The 20,916-nt window shown below is 42.6% G+C and overlaps 1 protein-coding gene across 2 annotated transcripts in view; it reads right to left on the reverse strand.

Moving 5' to 3' along the window:
- Nucleotides 1-20,916, reverse strand: part of LOC118208131 (copine-5) — a 213,697-nt gene that overhangs the window by 10,121 nt on the left and 182,660 nt on the right. For both annotated transcript variants that reach the window (XM_035382495.1, XM_035382496.1), the window contains 4 exons: nucleotides 11,637-11,683; nucleotides 10,826-11,007; nucleotides 9,523-9,650; nucleotides 8,025-8,127 (listed from right to left, as the gene is read on the reverse strand). In XM_035382495.1, coding sequence (XP_035238386.1) covers nucleotides 8,025-8,127; nucleotides 9,523-9,650; nucleotides 10,826-11,007; nucleotides 11,637-11,683 — 460 coding nt within the window. The remainder of the gene's footprint in view (nucleotides 1-8,024; nucleotides 8,128-9,522; nucleotides 9,651-10,825; nucleotides 11,008-11,636; nucleotides 11,684-20,916) is intronic.

Raw genomic sequence — 20,916 nt, forward strand, 5'->3', positions numbered from 1 at the left:
CCTAAGGGAGAATATCCCAGGTATACAGGACTAAGTAGACTACCCGTGAAAGGGTGCTTAAGGACAAGGAGTATTCAAACTGGACAGAACAGAAAAATATACTCCTCTGGGCGATAAATCCTGCCGTTAAATACTAACAAAAAACTACCCAGCGAAAAGGGCAAAACTGAACAGAAAAAAGGAGTATAATAAAACTGTCTCATAAAAAGAACTGAGAGTGTAAAGAAGGCGAAAACTAAAGAAAACAGCCCTCAAACGAGGATCGATAGAAAAGCACCCAAAATGTAACGCCGAGTAAGAGATTACTGTGCAATTTTAGCGAATAATCCCTCAAGTCTGAGCATTCAATACAACAGAGATCTCTTCAAAATAAGAAGAGAGACTGTTACAGCACTGAAACGTTACAAACACACTGACAGAATACCGGCTTAGGTGTAACAAAAGTTGACACAAAAGCATTAACTCTCAGGCCAGCAAGAGCTTGAATAGGCACTACAACAGGTGAACCCAATTAGCCCAAACAGGGGAACTACAGCAGGTGGACCCAATTAGCCAAATCAGGGGGAAGAAGTGACAAGGATAGCCACTACCACCCAGAACCATGACAGTAAGATCATAAATATGTCATTAGAATGTTCTTAACTGAACATTCTGATGCTGATGGTAATTGGGAGCAACTGAGTTCTAGAATACTGACTAGAATTTTGAAAAAAAAACCTCTTCAAAGCTTAAATAAGCTTTGGAATCTTTCGAGTCCACACAGCCTGCTTCCAAAACCTAAACTCATTCCCTGCTCTAAATGATATAAAAATGCAGAGGTACTGCACCAGCCAGGTCAGGGAGCTCAGGTGCGTTTGGGTTCATGAGATAAACCACTCTTGATCAACACTGGTGAAGATCAGGGACAGTCAGAATGCTGCTGACCTGCTCCAGACACAAGGACCAGGGCACACTGGAGGGGTGTGAGGGCACAATGAGGCCACAGTGTGGAGACTACTGAGGAGCCCTCTGAGATGAACAGTGGGGTCCTGCACTGCAGAAAATTCAGCTTGTAATCAGATCTTATTTTTGTCTCACAAGTAGAAAATATTAGCTTGTTTTAAGTTACTTTTTCTTGTCAAGTGAAATTGTCTTACCCCATTGGCAAATCTTGAAATGCGTAGAACTGTCTCACCTCATTGGCAAACGTTTTGACTTATTATGAAAAAAATATAATAGAGTCTTAATATAAGGCTAAAATACTTATTAAGATTGACTATTGTTGTGCAGTGTGAGCAGACATGAAGAGGAGAAGGGTACTGGTCAAACTGGACTAAAACCAGTACACTGAGTGCCTGTGGGAAAGCAAGCGGTCCGTGCCCCTGGCGGTAGTGGGAGTGGGGATGGCCCATGGTCAGTGTCACACTGCCTGAAATAAGCAGACGAGCCGATGCAGGGCTGGGGCAAGTGAGGCCAGGAGAAGGGGGCCAGGCTGGCTAACGGCGGCTGGGGGTTTTCTAACGGCAGGCAGGGAGAGAAGTGTGCGGCGGGCCGAAATGTGCCAGGATGGGGGGAAAGCAGGTCAGCGTTCCTGAAAAGGCAAACACTAGGAGAGGCGGAAAACACACACACGTTCACTACGCGGCATCTGCAACATGCAAGCCAATGCACATGCAAACATACACACAAGGGCACACACACTCACACGTGCACACTCACACACACAAACACACCTAGGACAGACATCAGACCTGAGCCAAATAAAATGCTTTAAATACTTTCTCCACAATTTATTGGCTAATTACTAGTTACTAACTAACTACTAATTTTAACAGTGTCACCTATTTTCACAAAAATTCTGAACAAAATTCTCCTTTGTGCAATTTGTGTCTGTAATATATCGTCTTTAAAACTCTCAGGGATTTATACGAGAGTTTTCACATTTTATCACACAAAGCCCAATATCTCATTAATTCATAGTCACATCAGTGTGTGTTAAGTGTGGATATGTACACTAAATCATCACGGAGAGAAGAAATGCAGCCATGCTTGGGCTACCCCTCTAATAATATAACCGGCTGCATTGCTAAACTCTAGTTTCAGTCATGCTCATGTGCAATTATTCTGTGCCTGATACCTACAACGAAGTATTTATTGAGAGCCATTGATAGTGACAATCCCCCAGAGAGGATAAAACCTGTATTGGGTTACATAACATGAAACTGAAAGCAGATAAAATTATCAATTACTATGCTGTGTTCAGTAATTGAAACTATGTAGTAGACTGCAGTCACATACAGTCAACATAATTACCAAGGATTAGTTATACATTACAAGGCATTGCCCAGTATTAAGCTTTTCAGCATTAACGATAGGATTTATTTATTTATTTAGGATCCCCATTAGCAATACACAGTGTGCAGCTAATCTTCCTGGGGTCCGAACATAAAATACCTACAATACATACAAGATTATATAGTGAGACATAAAATCAAACAAACAGACAGAATAATACGAAACAGTAACATTAGAAAAAATAAATAAAAATAGTAATAAATGAAGAAGAATAATAATTTAAAATATATATATATACACTGTTCAGATGCTTACACAAGGACAACTGAGTTAAGCCACCTTACGTAAAAAATCCGTAATATTTATCCTATTATAATAGGATATCTTATGATATGTTCCACATAAGCCAATGTGTGTAAAAAGATAGACTAGGTCGTTCCCTGCTCTGTAAATCTACACAGTAGAGGGGACTCCTCCAAATAAATATGTATAGATCCCCTTTTTATTGAAAGTTTGTGTGCATGTTTGGCAAGAGTGAGTATATGAGGTAGTATACTGTGTTTCCCTACAGGGACTGCAAACATTACCCTGAAATGAAAGAAAGCTCTGGTCAACAGTTGAATTTTCATTACACATAGGAATTACAGAAAGCCATTCTGCCTGTCCAAGCGTTTGGTCTCTGGGGAAATCTGGCTCCATAATTTATAGGTGTGAGTGCACGGTTTTTAAGGGGACCGCTCCCACAGTACGTGAGGAGAATTCAAGAGTCGAGCACTCCGTTCTCACAAAAATATCAAAGAGGGAGACCCTTTGATCAGAAATTCAACGCATGCATAGTGACTACCCACTTAGCGCACACTTGGTCTGACCCACTGGGGATTGAAATAAGCCTCACATTCTGAACACACAGGTCCAAATCATAGACTTCTTTTGATGAAAGTGAACCATCAGGAGCTATGGAATTCTACAGTGCAAGGAAAATGCTGCCATTTGCTCCTACTCTTTAAAAAAAAATGCAAATTACACTTTAAATTCAGGGTCACTGGAGGGAAGGAGAATTGGGCCAGTGCTGCGCTTAACTCTTAACTGGTTGTTCAATTAATTACTCGTGTGTACTCTTTACAGTCTTGTCCATAGCACTATGAGCTCGCTTGTGTGAATGTCAGTGAATAAAATCAAACTGATCTGTATCAAGGAGGCATGACAAAATAATTACCCTGAGATGATGAGGGTCCATGCCAAATCTTTTCGAACTCGTCATCTACTGTTAGTGTGCCACCACTAGTGTGCTACCGTTAGTGTGCCACCGCTAGTGTGCTACCGCTAGTGTGCCACCGCTAGTGTGCTACCGTTAGTGTGCTACCGCTAGTGTGCTACCGTTAATGTGCTACCATTAGTGTGCTACAATTAGTGCGCTACCGCTAGTGTGCCACCGCTAGTGTGCTACCGTTAGTGTGCCATCGCTAGTGTGCTACCGCTAGTGTGCCACTGTCAGTGTGCCACTGCTAGTGTGCTACCGTTAGTGTGCCACCGCTAGTGTGCTACCGCTAGTGTGCCACCGCTAGTGTGCTACCGTTAGTGTGCTACCGCTAGTGTGCTACCGTTAATGTGCTACCATTAGTGTGCTACAATTAGTGCGCTACCGCTAGTGTGCCACCGCTAGTGTGCTACCGTTAGTGTGCCATCGCTAGTGTGCTACCGCTAGTGTGCCACTGTCAGTGTGCCACTGCTAGTGTGCTACCATTAGTGTGCTACTGTTAGCAAGGACCTGAAGATCTTCGCAAAAGAGGAGTGGTCCAAAATCCCAGTGGAGACGTGCAAAAAGCTTGTTGGCAATTATAAGAACCGCTTGACTGCTGTGATGGCAAATAAAGGCTTTGCCATTGATTACTGAGAATAATTTTGGACATGGAATGTTTTGTTATAATGTTAAAAAAAAAACATAAAAATAGGTAATATATTTAATTAATAGCTCTAACACAATGTCTTACCGTCTTTTGTCACCTGTCACTTCCAGCCAGAAGCAACCTATTCGTCAAATAAAAATGCGCTATAACTCAAAGCCGCAAACCACCGTGCTGCCAGATATGCAGTAGATACTACAAGCATTGTTTGTCCTGATTCATTTTCCTGTTGAACTCAATGGAAAAAATATTCAGGAGACACAATGCTTGTAATATCTACTGCATAGCTGGCAGCAGCACGGTGGTTTGAGGCTCACTTGATACCTTGGACCCTTGATGACTTAAAGCCATTTAGCCAACAAATGTGTTCCATACTGTATCAGCATAATTTACAGCTGAATCTAGTCCCACCCCCCAATTCCCATAGAGATCCATTCGAATGCAAAGAGTATTGCTTGTAGGACAACCTGAAAATAGGATATCCAGACTCTCATGATGTTAATAGGTCACAGACATCAGGAAGAGATTGCATGCAAATGATATGCAACCAAATACAAAACATAAGTCTTTTATTTGACATTATGTTAATTTGTCTACTGCATAAGTGAATTTCCCTGCTTCTAGCTTTTCCCCGAACAGTCCACTGCAGCAAAAGTAAATGAGCAAATGGTGGCACAGAAGGTCTCAGGAGTGCATTTGTTTAATTCTTGCTAATTTTCTGACCAATGATTTGTTGTTAAGACAATTAAAAGCTTAATATTTAGCCATTTTGGGCTTGGCCCATTTTTTCCCCCAGGAGTGTGTATATATATATATATATATATATATATATATATATATATACACTCACCGGCCTCGTAATTAGGTGACAGGAGTGGCACCCGGTGTGGTCTTCTGCTGCTGTAGCCCATCTGCTTCAAGGTTTGACGTGGTGTGCGTTCAGAGATGCTCTTCTGCATACCTCGGTTGTAACGTGTGGTTATTTGAGTTACTGTTGCCTTTCTATCAGCTCGAACTAGTCTGGCCATTCTCCTCTGACCTCTGCCATCAACAAGACATTTTTGCCCAGAGAACTCGCTGGATATTTTCTCTTTTTCGGACCATTCTCTGTAAACCCTAGAGATGGTTGTGCATGAAAATCCCAGCAGTATATCAGCAGTTTCTGAAATACTCAAACCAGCCCATCTGGCACCAACAACCATGGCACGTTCAAAGTCACTTAAATCACCTTCCTTCCCCATTCTGATGCTTGGCTTGAATTTCAGAAGATCGTCTTGACCATGTCAACGTGCCTGAATGCACTGAGTTGCTGCCACATGATTGGCTGATTAGATATTTGCGTTAACGGGTGCAGTTTGCAGTTGAACAGGTGTACCTAATGAAGTGGCCAGAGAGTGTATACAGTCCCCTCCAAAAGTATTGGAACAGCAAGGTCAATTCCTTTGTTTTGCTATACACTGAAGACAATTGAATTTGAGGTCAAAAGATGTACATGAGATGACAGATCCGAATTTCAGCTTTTATTTCCTGGTATTTTTTTATCTAGATTTGTTAAACAACTTAGAACATATCACCTTTTGTATCAGACAACACAATTTTTAGGTGAGCAAAAGTATTGGAACATGTGACTGGCAGGTGTTTCTTGTTGCCCAGTCCTGTTAGATTGAAGTCCTGTTTGTCCTGTTAGATTGATTGGTTAAACAATAAATAGTTCTGAATGTCTGCTCTTGGTTTTAGCCTTGGGTTTTGCCTGTGAAAACTGCATTTGTGTTATAAAAGATAAACTAACATGAAGACTAGAGAGCTGTCTTTGGGAGAAAAGCAAGCTTAGAAAAGAGGGGAAATTGATCAGAGCCATTGCACAAGCATTGGGGATAGCTTGTACGACAACTTGGAATGTCGAACAGGTCGACCAAGGAAAAGTTGATGACAGAAACAATGTTAAAGTGAAAGCTGTGAAGAAAAACCTCAAAACATCAGTCAGTGACATCACAAACAATCTCCACAGGACAGGGGTGAAGGTATCTCAATCAACTGTTCGAAGAAGACTTAGAGAACAGCAATATAGAGGCTACACCACAAGATGCAAACCACTCATCAGTGGTAAGAATCGGAAGACGAGATTACAATTTGCAAAGAAGTACAGAGATGAGCCACAAAAGTTCTGGAACAAAGTTTTCTGGACTGATGAGACCAAGATTAACCTCTACCAAAGTGATGGAAAGGCCAAAGTGTGGAGAAAGAAGGGATCTGCTCATGATCCAAAACATATAAGCTCATCTGTGGAGGAAATGTCATGGCTTGGGCTTGCATGGCTGCTTCTGGAGTGGGCTCACTAATCTTTATTGATGATGTAACTCATGATGGTAGCAGCAGGATGAATTCAGAAGTCTACAAAAACATTCTGTCTGCCAACTTACGGAGAAATGCGTCCAAACTAATTGGGAGGAACTTCATCATGCAGCAAGACAATGACCCAAAACACACTGCCAACACAACAAAGGATTTCATTAGGGAGAAAAAGTCAAAGGTTTTAGACTGGCCAAGTCAATCACCAGACCTTAACCCAATTGAGCATGCATTTCACCTCCTGGAGAGGAGATTGAAAGGAAAACCCCCCCGAAACAAACGACAACAGTAAAAGCCTGGAAAAGCATCACAAAAGAAGAATGCAACAGTTTGGTGATGTCAATGGGTCGCAGGCTTGATGCAGTTATTGCAAGCAAGAGATATGCTACCAAATATTAAGTGTTATTTGCTTTCATTTACTTAAATACTCTCTGTTCCAATACTTTTGCTCACCTAAAAATTGGGTGGTCTGATACCAAAGGTGCTATGTTCTAAGTAGTTTAACACATCTAGGTGTAAATACCAGGAAATAAAAGCTGAAATTCTGAACTCTTGTCTCATGTTCATCTTTTTATCTCAACCCCAAATGTATTCAGTGTATTGCAAAAACAAAGGAATTGGCCTTGCTGTTCCAATACTTTTGGAGGGGCTGTATATATATATGTATATATATATATATAATCTTGCACACTCACAAAAGCAGCTACAAACAGAAGACAGACAAACAGTAGAGTACATTTAACATTGTTAACCGTCTGTGGAGCCTGACCAGGGGGAGATAGAGCAGCAGACAAGATCTTAAAAGGAAGGTGTGGCTGTTCTAACAGTTTGACTAACAGTCGCAAATTCCCTTTAAATCCAGTCTGCTGTGTGGTCGCGGCCTGCGGCCGGTGGAGACGCAACGCTGGCGGAGTGCCGGAGACCTCCGGAAGGGAGAGAAGCTGCGGGTGGGCCGCACGCCGGCTCGGGGCAAGCGGCCCACACATGCTCACAAAGACTCTGGAAATACAAAGTGCGCAGCCGAGCTCACTGTCATCAGGGAGTCAGCAGGACTCCCAGCTCACTGGCTGCACGCTGGTAAAGAGAGACATCGTTGTCTTTGGTGGATATGCTTTTAAATGCGATAAGGAAGGAGGTTTCAGCGTAACGCCCGCAGCAACTCAATAAAGAACTGCAATTAAAAAATTCAATTGAAAATTTTTTTTTTCAAACGGGGAAACATGAGTCATTCTGCATTGTACTTCTTGTTAGAAGATCAAGCATTTATTAGATCTTTAAAAAAACAGAATCTATTATGAGTCACATAAAAAAAAGAGTCAACTGTAAAGCAGTTGTGTAAAGACAGTTGACACTCAAGACTAACTGTATTATGATGTGTAGCAGTTAACTAGTGATTTTAAATGGCTGTTCTTTCTATGCGGAGAGGGAGAAGAGGTACACCAAGAATGATCATTTTTGTTTTCCCACTTTGCATTGTCCTGTTTCCCCAACACTCACATTCACGATGGCCTCCTTGGTCTGGGCCATGTCTGATATGACTCCATCGGTGATGATGAGGAGGACGAAGTATTGTGAGCCGTCCTGCACAGCAGCCGCGTACCTGGGAGAGAGGAGAACGTCGGGGTAGTGACATTTGGGATTCAATCAGACACGGTGGACATCAAAGATGGTGGAGGAAATGACAAGATAGGCATGTGAGGCAAATCAATGGCATGCTGAAGTCTGGAGTAGTCCACTGGGGAACTCAATGGACATGTTCTGAGATTATTAATGACTACAGAGAGTCAGGACCTAGGTATTAAAATCTCATCCAAAGAAAAGCTCGGTCTACAACATTGTCCCCATTCACTCTGTTGGGGCACTGGGGGTAAACTCGGGGCATAGAGCAATGCTGATCAACTGAATCCTCGTTGAAGTCTTGCCACTACCGGAATAAGAGGCACCAGGCAAACTTCAGAAAGACCAACCCATCCTTCATTACAGGTGTTCACATTCACACATTGCGCAGGGTGAGGATGATCCTTTCCCCCTTTCTAAGGGCTCAAGCTGCTTGTGCTCCTCCCTGCCACCTGGTGGCTTGGGAAGCAAACTGCGCTCATGCTTAGCAAGTCTAACCATGTCAAAATGGAACTCCTAATTACCCTGGAGAATGACAGAGTGATCAGATGGAGAGAGATTCACTGCAGTTTGCACTAAAGAGGTGCCCTCTTCTTCATGCAAACATAGACCATGCACTTAGGAGTCAACAAGTATGTACACATACACACACACACACACGTACACACACACACGCACACACACATACACACACACACACACACACAGACATAACACACACACCGACATAACAGTCACATATGCATGCATTCAACATACACACACACACACAGACCACACACACACACACACGCACACACATGCACACACACAGACACACACACACACACACACACGCGCACACACACACACATGCATTATAAAGTTATTGGGAGTAAATTATAATGTGATGGGGCTGTTCTATGGTCAAAGCAATATGAGGACATTATCAGAGATCAGATATATTCATGTTTATTACTAACAATTTTAGCTACCACGAAACATCAATTTTCATATTCATAATAATAATCTTCCGTAGTGATTGCATATTATGGCCATTCTGGAATATTTTCTAATTTTTCATTTTACCAGCATCTAAAGAGTTATTTAAAAAGTATTTTAAAAATGCACATCTGACACACAAACCCACACTTCACACACACACACGCTGTGCCTCCCACACAAACACACACAAATACCTCAGGCTACCAGTGTGAAGCAACCTTACTCTAATAATAAAGGTTGTTTTCGCGTTTTTATCAATATCTAAATAACTGCATTCCAAAATACATGTTTGCCCCACATTTGGTAGTTATTGCGCTTTGGTACAAACTATGATCTCTTGTGGTTGAAGGGAATTATGGGAAAAGGCACAGCATTGGTGGTCTGGTGATTGTACCTGGCCACGTGATTGACGACTGGGGCGAAATTGGTCGGGCCGTAAAGCTGAACGGTCTTCAGGCTCTGGTGGTAGGCCTCGAGAATCCCCTCCATCCCATTGCAGTACGGGTTTTCAATATTGCCATTCTGAAAAAAAAAAAGTAAAATGACGCCTGTAACAATCCATCACTTCAGTACACTCTGCCTTAATAATGAGTAACGTTTTATCTCAGCTTTCAATTAGAAGGAGCTTCTTTATGAAAAGCCTTTCCAATTAAAACTATTGCACCTCTTACTGTAGAATCCAACACCTGGAACAAGGTTGAGATTTGCTGCATTAAAATCTAGGTCAGGCAGAGATGTGGAAATGATGACTGGATTCCCGCAGGCCCAAAGGGGTTTTACTGTGAGAAATGCAAGCGGCAAATGAGTGATTGCAACGAAGAGCAATGGGAAGTCAGGCAGCTTGGAGGCTGTGAAAATATCAATATGAAGATACAGGGTGCAGACTATAACTGGCAGTTTAACAGCTTATTAGTTCTGTACAGTGGCCAGCAAACATTCTGCTGACTGAGAATAATCAGACTGAGAGCTTAGAAGAACCGTGCGCTCCTGGGAAAGGCAGCACGAATTGGGCTTTAGCACAACAAACTGAAAAGGCTGTGAGGCTTAGGGCATCCAATTTACACTTCAAAAATAAAATGTGAAATAAGTTTCAGCAGGATTTAGCCCCTGATTTATAACCAGAAACACAAAAGCCAACGCACAAACATTCACGCTGATTCATGTGAATGGGTCAAACAAACACCCGTAATAGACAACTTTTCCTCCTGTTTTCTTGTCAGGATCTTCAACATGTACAGTATTTGAATTTTGGTGTGAGAGAATTCCTGTTCTTCCCAATCAGATGGTGCATATCTTTCCTGTATCTCTGGCATTTTGAGGGGGGTGGGGTGTGTGTGTGTGTGTGCTTGTTTGCGTGTGTGTGGATGCCTGTGTTTGTGTGTGTGTGGGTGTGTCTACGTGTACATGCATGAGCATTTGTGTGTGCGTATGTGTGTGCATACGCATAGGTGTATGCATTTGTGCATGTGCATATGTATGTGTTCAGTACATGGGTGTGTACTTGTGTGCATATGCGTGTGTGCGTGTGCTCGCCAGAGATGCAGGAAAAATATGCACCATCTGATTGGGAAGAACAGGAATTCTCTCACACCAAAATTCAAATACTGTACATGTGTGCGTGTGAGTGAGTGTGCTCGTGTGCACACGTGTGTGTGTGTGAGTGAGTGAGTGTGCGTGTGTACACAGTAGAGCGTTACCAGGGGGAATTCGTGTGAAACACGCCCGTCGGGCGGTAGCTTTGCACCAAAGCCGAGCGCGGGGAACATCTTGTCGCTGTCGTAGTCCTGGATGATCTCGCCCACTGCCTTCAGCGCCATGGCATAGGCGTTCATCTGGTACGGGTTCATATAGTGCAGCGACGTGGACTGGGATGGATTACCTGTGGGAGGGCAAAGGTCAGGCGTCAGGGGTCAACAGCTAGGGTCTGATTGGAGTAAAGATACAGATGCCGGCTTGAAAGCACTAAGCCAGGCTACCTGATCAGGGTCGTCTACACGGCATGGAGTCCTCAGGGGTGTAAGAGTCAATGCTACAGAATCAATAACCGATAATAGTTCAGAAATTCCATGGTGGCTCTGATAGGCACAAAGCCCTTCCAGGTATGATCACCCATATCAGTATTGCGGAAGGTAATTATTATTATGTGTAACCTTTCAAACCACTGGAATGGCAAAAGGGTTTAGATGTCTCATTTCCTTTCCCGGAACCGAAAGGTCACTGGTTTCATTCCCGTAGCAGGACATGAGCCCGGTACTTAAGCAGCCCTATTTCCATACCCAGCAATATGGACGCTCGCTAATGAATGTCACCCTTGTTAAGGGCAGCTGCTAAAGCAAACAAACAATTTGAAGTATCCAAGAGTGCCTGTGCTGGTAGCACAAGAGCCCACTGAAACAGTGAGGGGAGAGATTGGGAGACAGAGGTGCCTCTCCCTCAAGCGCACTTGTGTGAGAGTCGAGAGCCATTGTGATGCTTTTATTCTAACAGTGCACGCGAGAGAGCACTCACCGTTAGAGGCGGTGAAATCAATAGCCACTGTGAAGTGGATCTGGGTCCTGGAAGAGAGGAGAGAGGCGACAGAGAGGGAGAGTTTGTTTGTGGGTGTGTGTGTGCACCCATTCAGAGGAAGGTCTTGGAGGAGAGTGGTGGAATGAGGGGTGTGCTCCAGGGAGGAGGGTTGTGCTAGCTGCAGCCGCTAGCACTGCACAGGCTGAGCAGAGGGCTCACACAAGCTAAGCCATAGAGAGCCCACTCGCCTTCTGTAATTAGGGTGCTGTAACATTAGCCCAGCCGCTCCACAGAGAACCCCAAACCAGCCCAACAGCTCCACAGAGAACCCCAAACCAGCCCCACAGCTCCACAGAGAACCCCAAACCAGCCCAACAGCTCCATCCACAGAGAACCCCAAACCGGCCAAACAGCTCCATCCACAGAGAACCCCAAACCGGCCCAACAGCTCCACAGAGAACCCCAAACCAGCCCAACAGCTCCATCCACAGAGAACCCCAAACCGGCCAAACAGCTCCATCCACAGAGAACCCCAAACCGGCCCAACAGCTCCACAGAGAACCCCAAACCAGCCAAACAGCTCCATCCACAGAGAACCCCAAACCGGTCACACAGCTCCATCCAAAGAGAACCCCAAACCGGCCAAACAGCTCCATCCACAGAGAACCCCAAACCGGCCAAACACTCTCAGAAAAAAAGGTACCATTAAGTACCTAGAAAGGCACAATCGCTTGTCACTAGTACCTTTAGACGTACAGTTTTGTACTCGTACGGAATTTGTACCTTTGTGTACCTTCATTTCTGAGAGTGCACAGAGAACCCCAAACTGGCCCAACAGCTCCACAGAGAACCCCAAACCAGCCCAACAGCTCCACAGAGAACCCCAAACCGGCCAAACCATCCAGCTACTCCACACACCTCGCCATCCCCTACAGGCAGAAAGTGCCAGAATCCCCCAGCTCCACAGCGCACAATCTGCCCGTCAATCACGCCGGACTCTGCCTTCTCTCCTCCACTGCAAAACCTTCCAAACACCAGGGAAGAAATAATATGGGTGAAAGTTGTGTTGAATATTAAAAGCTAAATATGCTAAAAGCTAATTACACTTTTTATGGAAAAGAGGCTTTTATAGATCCAGGGGGAACGGATGGGGCACTTTTGCAAGTTGTGCAGTTATACAAAATGCAGTTTGTTTAGTGCTGATGCAATGCATTTACTGAGCTTATGAAGATGTACATTAAACTCCATCATATACATTTGTAAATCACACAAAGTTCATTCTGGCAAAAGAGTGCAAGATATTTTTCACGAAGAAACTTGGTACAAAAGAGAAAAAAAAAATACACACAAAAGCACACAAACACATAAAAAAGAAAAAAAAAAAACACAATGGCTATCACTGCAGGAATAGTTTTGAGACAGTGAAGAGAATAATGTGCAAAACAAAAACATGGTCTTTCTTTAACCCTAAAGCTGCATTGACCTGAGTGGCTTTATTTGCATTCATTCAGTTTTTTTATGGAGAAATTTTCAATCAGTCTGGTCACACAATATACCTTTACAAGTGTTAAAGGTCACAATTTTACTGTTTTAGAGACAACGGTTCCATATTTTGTAACATGGGGTGGCAAAACATGCTTGGGGTCCTCACCTTCTATTCATTTTGGAAATCCACGGACATGAATAACTGCAAAGTCAGTGTTTTTATCACAGCAAGAATCCAGAAAACAAAATCCACAGCAATTTTTTATTGGAGAAGCAATGATAGAATGTTCATTGTTTACCTAGCAATTCTCCTGAGGAATTATCGTTGTTGTCCATTTCACCATTATAAACACGCCAAAAGTATTGTGTACATATGAGTGTTATTTTCTCCGGTTCAGATAGACCCTGAAACAAGATGAGTGCACCTACAAGCTTCTCTGATTGAGTACTGGCCATGCAGTTTCTCAGTATAGCCGATGGGATCCACCATGCACCAGTAATGACTCAAGCTGGACAGTGTAATTTCTGTCCAGTACATAGCCAGCCAGCAGTGAGATCTAGTGCCAAATGAAAAGCATTTTGGCTAATGAAATTACATGTCAAACGGTGTATAGTTTGTTAGCCTTGCATGGAAGGACACGTATTGTTTCTCCTATGTAAACAAAACATAAGGTTTTGAGTATGCAAGCTGAAAATGTTATGTACAGAAAGATTCTTGAGGCTTTATGCCTAAAAAGGTTGTTGTTTTATAACAAGTCTAGAGAGAAGACGAAAAATTTGGAGCTAACTATTATGAGGCCTTGGAAGAAATCACTTCTGTGAGTAATTTTTTTCTGAGGAGGACAGTGTTCTGGAAGTTCCCAATGACCAAATTTGCTGTTGATATCCTTGGACTACTTTCAGCTGCCATCTTTCTTTTTCAGAAAAGGTAGTACACACGCATCAAACTCCCCTTTCACTTTTTATTGGTCTTGTTTCCATATTGTCTTTTTTAGGTTTCTTCTTTTTTCTCAGTGTCCAGGTTGTTTTATATTTCGATATCTTCACTGGCCATAGTGACCTTTACTGACATTTTCACTCAGATGAGTTTTCCCACAGACTGAAAGATACCTAGTAGGAGAGTGTGTTTGCGAGCCCCTAGGTGAAATCTTGAAAATGGGCCCCAAAATGTTAAATAAAAAAACACCACAGGAGCCTCTTAACCACGATGGGGCCCCAGGCCCTAACCCTAACCCTAAGTGGTGCCTATGATGGTGCCAGATGAGGCTGGAAAGGAAAGAAACAGAAACATGCCACTCTGCTCAGCGGAGCTCAGTCAGGGTTAGCTGCAGGACTGGGAAAGGCCTGAAGGCAGCCAAAGAGACCGCGCTGAGCTCCTACCAGCTCAAAGGCTAACAGATACTTCAGACAAATGCACCAGGCTTTGTTCCCAAAACTAAAATGTGTCATTTGAATTTAACTCTTACGTAACTGAGTTTATATGAGTCAGAGGGGCCTCAAATGCATTCGGTCAAAGTCAAATGTTCTCTGTCAAGAATGTATTTATCACTAAACATTTTACTATGTACCATCAAACTGTAACTGCAACAGAACACCAAAACTAAAATAAAATGACAGATCCTTACAATGCTAACTATTACGATTATAGAAACTTCTAGAACGCATCGCTGAAATGAGGTCTTTACCAAATTAGATCTATTGTATTTAACATCTAGGTCAAGATACTAAAAAATTGATTTGATCCCTGAAGGCTAAAATGGGTTTTAATGGGGGAAATGAAAGACATGAGTGAGTGAGGGATGAAATTCATCGAGCTTGACAGCTTAGAGGAAGAGAAAATATTAATGTGAAGTTGCAAAGTGGAGATTATTGCCAGCAGTTTAACTAAAAGGACCACAGGTCTGAGACCGGGTAAAACCGATGAATTCTTATTTGGAAAGTGACGGAACTGGGCTTGTACCTCAGTGGTTTGCTTCCCAGATGGGGCATAGCTGAAATACCCATGAGGAAACTATGAATAGACTATAAAAAACTGCAGCAGTTTTTCACTCTGGAGAAAGATGCCTGCCAAATAGCTAAATGTATGTGAATGTAATAAGCTCAGCCTGTATTTCCCGCACAAGCACATAAAGGCACCACACAAAGACAGCACTGAGAGCAGTAAAATGCTGCGCCTGCCTGGCTTATCAGAAGCGTTGATGGCGGTTTTTTTTAAGGAGATAAGGAGAAAATCTCCATGTTAATGAATAAGGCAGTGAGGAATACAGCATAAGCAGCAATGTCTGTTCGCCATTTCAGTTCAGCCCAAATAACTGTGCTGTGAGTCAAGTCAAAATTATTTGTACCCCTCAGTATTTTGTCTTTCCTTCATTGTCATGAGTTTCCATTCCGGATATCCATAATCAGTAAATAGCATCACGCCTCGCCAAAGAAAACCTCCGGCCATATTTTATTCATGAGAATTTAAAGAACCAAAACCAGAAGACCTCGAGGCACAGCAGAATGAAGACTTTCACCCCCTTCAAAAAAAAGTGTGTGTGTGTGTGTGCACAAGCTGCTGCAGGCGTGCATGTGCACGTGTACATGAGTATGTCTGAGCATATGTGTGTGTGTGTGTGCGCCTGTGGATATCTGAGTGTGTGTGTGCGTGTGTGTCTCTCAGCACAGCCAGGAATATGCGCTGTAGCAATATATAGTTTAAGACATAGATAGAACAATCTATCTGTGCTTTGGTTAAAACGAATAGAGGTGAAGGATTGATATTTCAATACCCTGAAGTTCTGAGTCTACAAATTCAAATGCAGTTTGAATACAGGTGAATAATATGTATCTTAATGTGTAGTATACTTGCCTAGTTCCAGGGATCTATATTTCACTGTGGATTACCAGTTGAGCATGGCTATTTTGGGCTACCTTTGAATAGTACTACAAGGCAAGGTGCTTATGTCAGCCCCATATTATAGAATAACAGCAGCACAGAGCCTGCTCAAAAACAATAATACCTGCCAATGACAGATCAGTACTCTTTCTCTTTGGACCTCCCAGTGTAGCCATGCAGGCATGCTCACATGCACATATGTGCACACATACACCCCCACACATACAATCACACACACCCACACACTCCTACACACAAACACAGTGCACACACACCCGCACACACACACACCCCACACGTACAATCACACACCACACATACACCCCCACACGTACAACCACACACACACACCCACACACATACACCCCCACACGTACAATCACACACACACCCACACACATACACCCCCACACGTACAATCACGCACACACCCACGCACATACACCCCCACACGTACAATCACGCACACACCCACGCACATACACCCCCACACGTACAATCACACACACACATCCACACACACACACACACACAAACACACAAACACACACTCTTACACACACACACACACACCCACATGTACAATCACACAAACACCCACACATACACACACACACACGAACACACAATCTTACACACACACACACACACATACACACATACACACACGAACACACACTCTTACACACGCACACATACACCCCCACACGTACAATCACACACACCCACACATACACACACTCCTACACACACACACGCTCACACACACACACTCCCACACGTACAATCACACACACACCCACACACACATGAACACACACTCCTACACATACACACATTGCACACACACCCGTACAGACACCTCCATACGTAAAAACAGGCACACGCATGTGCACACAATCACACACACACATAAATACATGTATACACACACACATACACAAAAACACACACAAACACAGACACGTACATTCATGTACTCACAGGCATTCAATATAACATGCAACAAACACACAAACACAGAGGCCAAGACAAACAAGCATGCACACACATCGAAAAACAAACACATCTGTATTTACACATACACACATGCACACCAACACACACACACGAACACACCAATTCTAAACTAGAACCAGAATACATAAGAGCTCTTTTAACCTCCCCACCCTGTGAATTTCATCCTGATGCTGGCTTTAGACATCGATACACTCACATAACCTCCTGGTCATACACACTGTACTGATGAGAGGTCTTATTTGCTACAGTGATGCAGCCTATTTCACAATTAGTATTCCTAGTGGAGCTACTACGCAGATGCAGCATCGTATCATTTATTAACAATGAAACAGCCTGCACCACTTTGCTTTAATTGTTTGCATGGCAGACGCTTCCTGAAAAACTACTTATGAAACCCTGTCACCGAAGCACATGCATTAATAAAGGGAAGGATGTCAGTGCAGAGTAAGGCTGGCACCTCTTAGTCTTGTTAAAAATGAAAGCTACAGACCTGTTATATGCTTGCACTGAATGACCCAAGCCGACATTATTAAAGCAGCTTATTATATCAGGAGCATGTTCTCTCTGCCCCATTAGTGTGAAATCACCAGTAATGATCTTTTTCTCCACAGACTATCTGAGCAGTTCCTCCTCATGTTTACATTCCAGAAAAGTATGATATGTCAACTCTGCTCGCCCCTCTCTCTCTCTGATACACTGCAGTGTCACACAATTTATAAAAGATTCATTTCCAGCCACAAGGGAGAAGACTGCCATTATCTGCAAATTAACTTTAGCATTTAAAAAACAATAATGACATTTTCTGCTGAGGTTAATGACCCATTTATATCAAAGCCCGCTGTCGTGCACCACTCATAATAAACTCCAATGCCAGATCCATGCATACACTCCAGCCATCCCCCTCAATCTCCAGGCCCTGCTGACTGACAGGGCCCAAAAGGATGGAGGGTTGGGGGAGGGGGATGGAGTACTGGGGGTCTCAATAGATATGCACGTAAAGAATGCACGCAGGGCTAATTATGAGTAATGAGAATGTTCTTAATTAATGCCAAAGCCTTTAAAGTGAATGATAATCTCATTTTCTCAATTGGAAAACATCCATTTCTTGATCCATGAATCATTAATAGCACGCCTACTGCAGCTTTGAAAGAACCAGGGCCTGGGGCACATTCATCTGAGATTTCATTAAAAAAATATTTGATATACCTTAATGAAAAGGTGATAAATTTTGCATTAACCTTTCAAATTGTGGAAGTCTTCGTGACTTCTGCCCTTCGCTGACCTGGTTTCCATTACCCCCCTAAACACATCCTGTAAAAATCCATGAAAAGCAATTCACCCAGAACCCTATAAGGATGCGCCAATTAATTCACAGAAAAATTCTATTTAATCACAATTCAGGAAATCATAAAAAAGGTTCATGTTACTTTCATTATATTTCTGACTGTATGGCAAAGACTCAATCCTGTTAGGAAATAAGTATGGTATGCAAAATGAATCCTAAAAACCTTCAAGTAACAACGAGTCAGACTCTCTGGCACCATGCCTTTCAGACCTGAGTGAAATAACAATCCATAAGACACCCTTACGGAAATGTAATATAACATGTATACATGGACTTTTTTTGAAAATGTGTTATATAATAAAACATATTTCACATATTACACACACACACGCACGCACACGCACACAAACACTTTTTATCTGAAGATACAGTATCTTATTCTGGTTTTATCTCAGTGTGAATTCCATTTCCATTTCCAAACATTTTAAAAGATCTATTTCCAACAATACTCAGAAAAAAATTATATATATATATATATATATATATATATATATATATATATATATATAATTTTTGTGCATTCTAGTTAGCAAAATGTTTCACTGCTCTGTGAGAAGTAAGACTGTTTTCATTTTTTTATGGACGTAATGCATTTCAATGTGTACTCGACCCAGGTCTACTGTCTAAGGAAGCACAGGAAACTGCATCGTCCGGGGACCACCGTAATGTTGTCACTCACATTTGCACTCCTCAGAGAGATGGCAAAGCACCTCAGCTTCCAGGATATGGACTGGGGGGCAGGGCTCAGCCTTGTCCGATAAGAGTACGGGTAGAGCCCAGGCCAGCCAATGATTGTCAAAGGAAGTAGCTGCCACAAACAATCTAGCTCTCATTCATCAGGCCGAATGTGAAAGGACCACACCCCCTCACACAAGAAATTAACATTATTGTCTCATTGTCCAGAGCCGGGAAATCACACAGATTGTATAATGAGCCAGGCTGTGAATCCGTCTTTCTGAATTAGCATCAGTGCCCTCGCTCCTGGGTTTTTGATTGTAAACCTTTTTTTTCTCTCATTCTTTAGGTCTATCAAAATTAAACATTAAAAAAAACGGTGAGAGACAAAAACTGCTAAATAATTCCAATAATGTTCACAAAAATGAAAAAGTGCATCCACTTTTTGTACTGATTTCCATATATTTAAATATTGATACTGCGATAGTACTATTATACTATTTTAATTTAAATATTGATACTGAATTATTTAATGCATGACAATACAATGTGTTTTTCTTCATACATTTTGTTTAGTCATATTCAAGGAAGCTGAGATCAAATAATTGATGCATTGTATATAATTATGGATTGTATCTCAGTTATGAAGGCAGGGGCAGTTATGAGGTTTGAGGCAGTTATAAAGTCTGGGACAGTTATGAAGGCTGGGAAAGTTATGAAGTTTGAGGCAGTTATGAAGGCTGGGACAGTTATGAAGTTTGAGGTAGTTATAAAGTCTGGGACAGTTACGAAGGCTGGGAAAGTTATGAAGTTTGAGGCAGTTATTAAGACTGGGACAGTTATGAAGTTTGAGGCAGTTATGAAGTCTGGGAGAGTTATGAAGTTTGAGGCAGTTATAAAGTCTGGGAGAGTTATGAAGTTCGAGGCAGTTATAAAGTCTGGGACAGTTATGAAGGCTGGGAAAGTTATGAAGTTTGAGGCAGTTATGAAGACTGGGACAATTAACTCCAGTCTCTACAAAACAAACAAAACAACTTTGCCCTTCACCCTCATGGGATCCGGTTAAAATATAATAAAGCAACACAACAAACTAAAATAACAAAGACAAAATAACCAAAACTACAAAACATTTTCCAGCCTTTTTTGTGCCGGTATGTTCCTCTCAAGGATTAAAAATAAGCATACAACTCATGTGACAACTCATGTGCCCAGCACTACAGTACTGATTCTACAACAGCCACTAGCCATTCATCCAAGCATCCATTTTATAAACCTCTTATTCCTAGTCCGGGGCACGATGAGGAGGGGGGAGGGGGGAGGGGGGAGGGGGGGAGGGGGGGATCTGGAGCCCGTCCCAGCAAGCATTGGATGAAAGGCCCTGGACAGGTCACCAATCCATCAAAGGGCCCACACAACATGCTCTCACACATGTACACTCTCCTATTAAACCAACAAGCATGTCTTTGGACTGTGGGAGGAAACACATGTGGACACAGGGAGAACATGCAAACTCAACACGGAAAGGTCCCAGGCACTAGCTGTGTTTACTCATTTCTGATTACTAATGTGGGGTAATATAGTGCGTTCAGACGCCTCTTGCCTTCAGCATGGAACGATCAATGGATGTTTGCGGCCATATTTCAATGCAACTAAGCAGGCACTCTACGGACGGGATTCACAGTGACTGCAGCACCGAGGCACAACAATGAACAAGCCACTGGCCCAGCAGTCTGAGTCTTTGGTGTTAAACGTGTAGGCACAAATTCATTCAAGCTTCTGGTTCAAGCTGGACGGCCTGACTGTGGCTAATGTGGCTAATGAATCAATTCTGTGTCAAAGATGGTCCTCTATTGTAACAGCAACCTCGTTTTCTACAG

The sequence above is a fragment of the Anguilla anguilla genome, chromosome 11, assembly GCF_013347855.1.
Source record: "Anguilla anguilla isolate fAngAng1 chromosome 11, fAngAng1.pri, whole genome shotgun sequence".
In the NCBI taxonomy this organism is placed as follows: domain Eukaryota; kingdom Metazoa; phylum Chordata; class Actinopteri; order Anguilliformes; family Anguillidae; genus Anguilla; species Anguilla anguilla.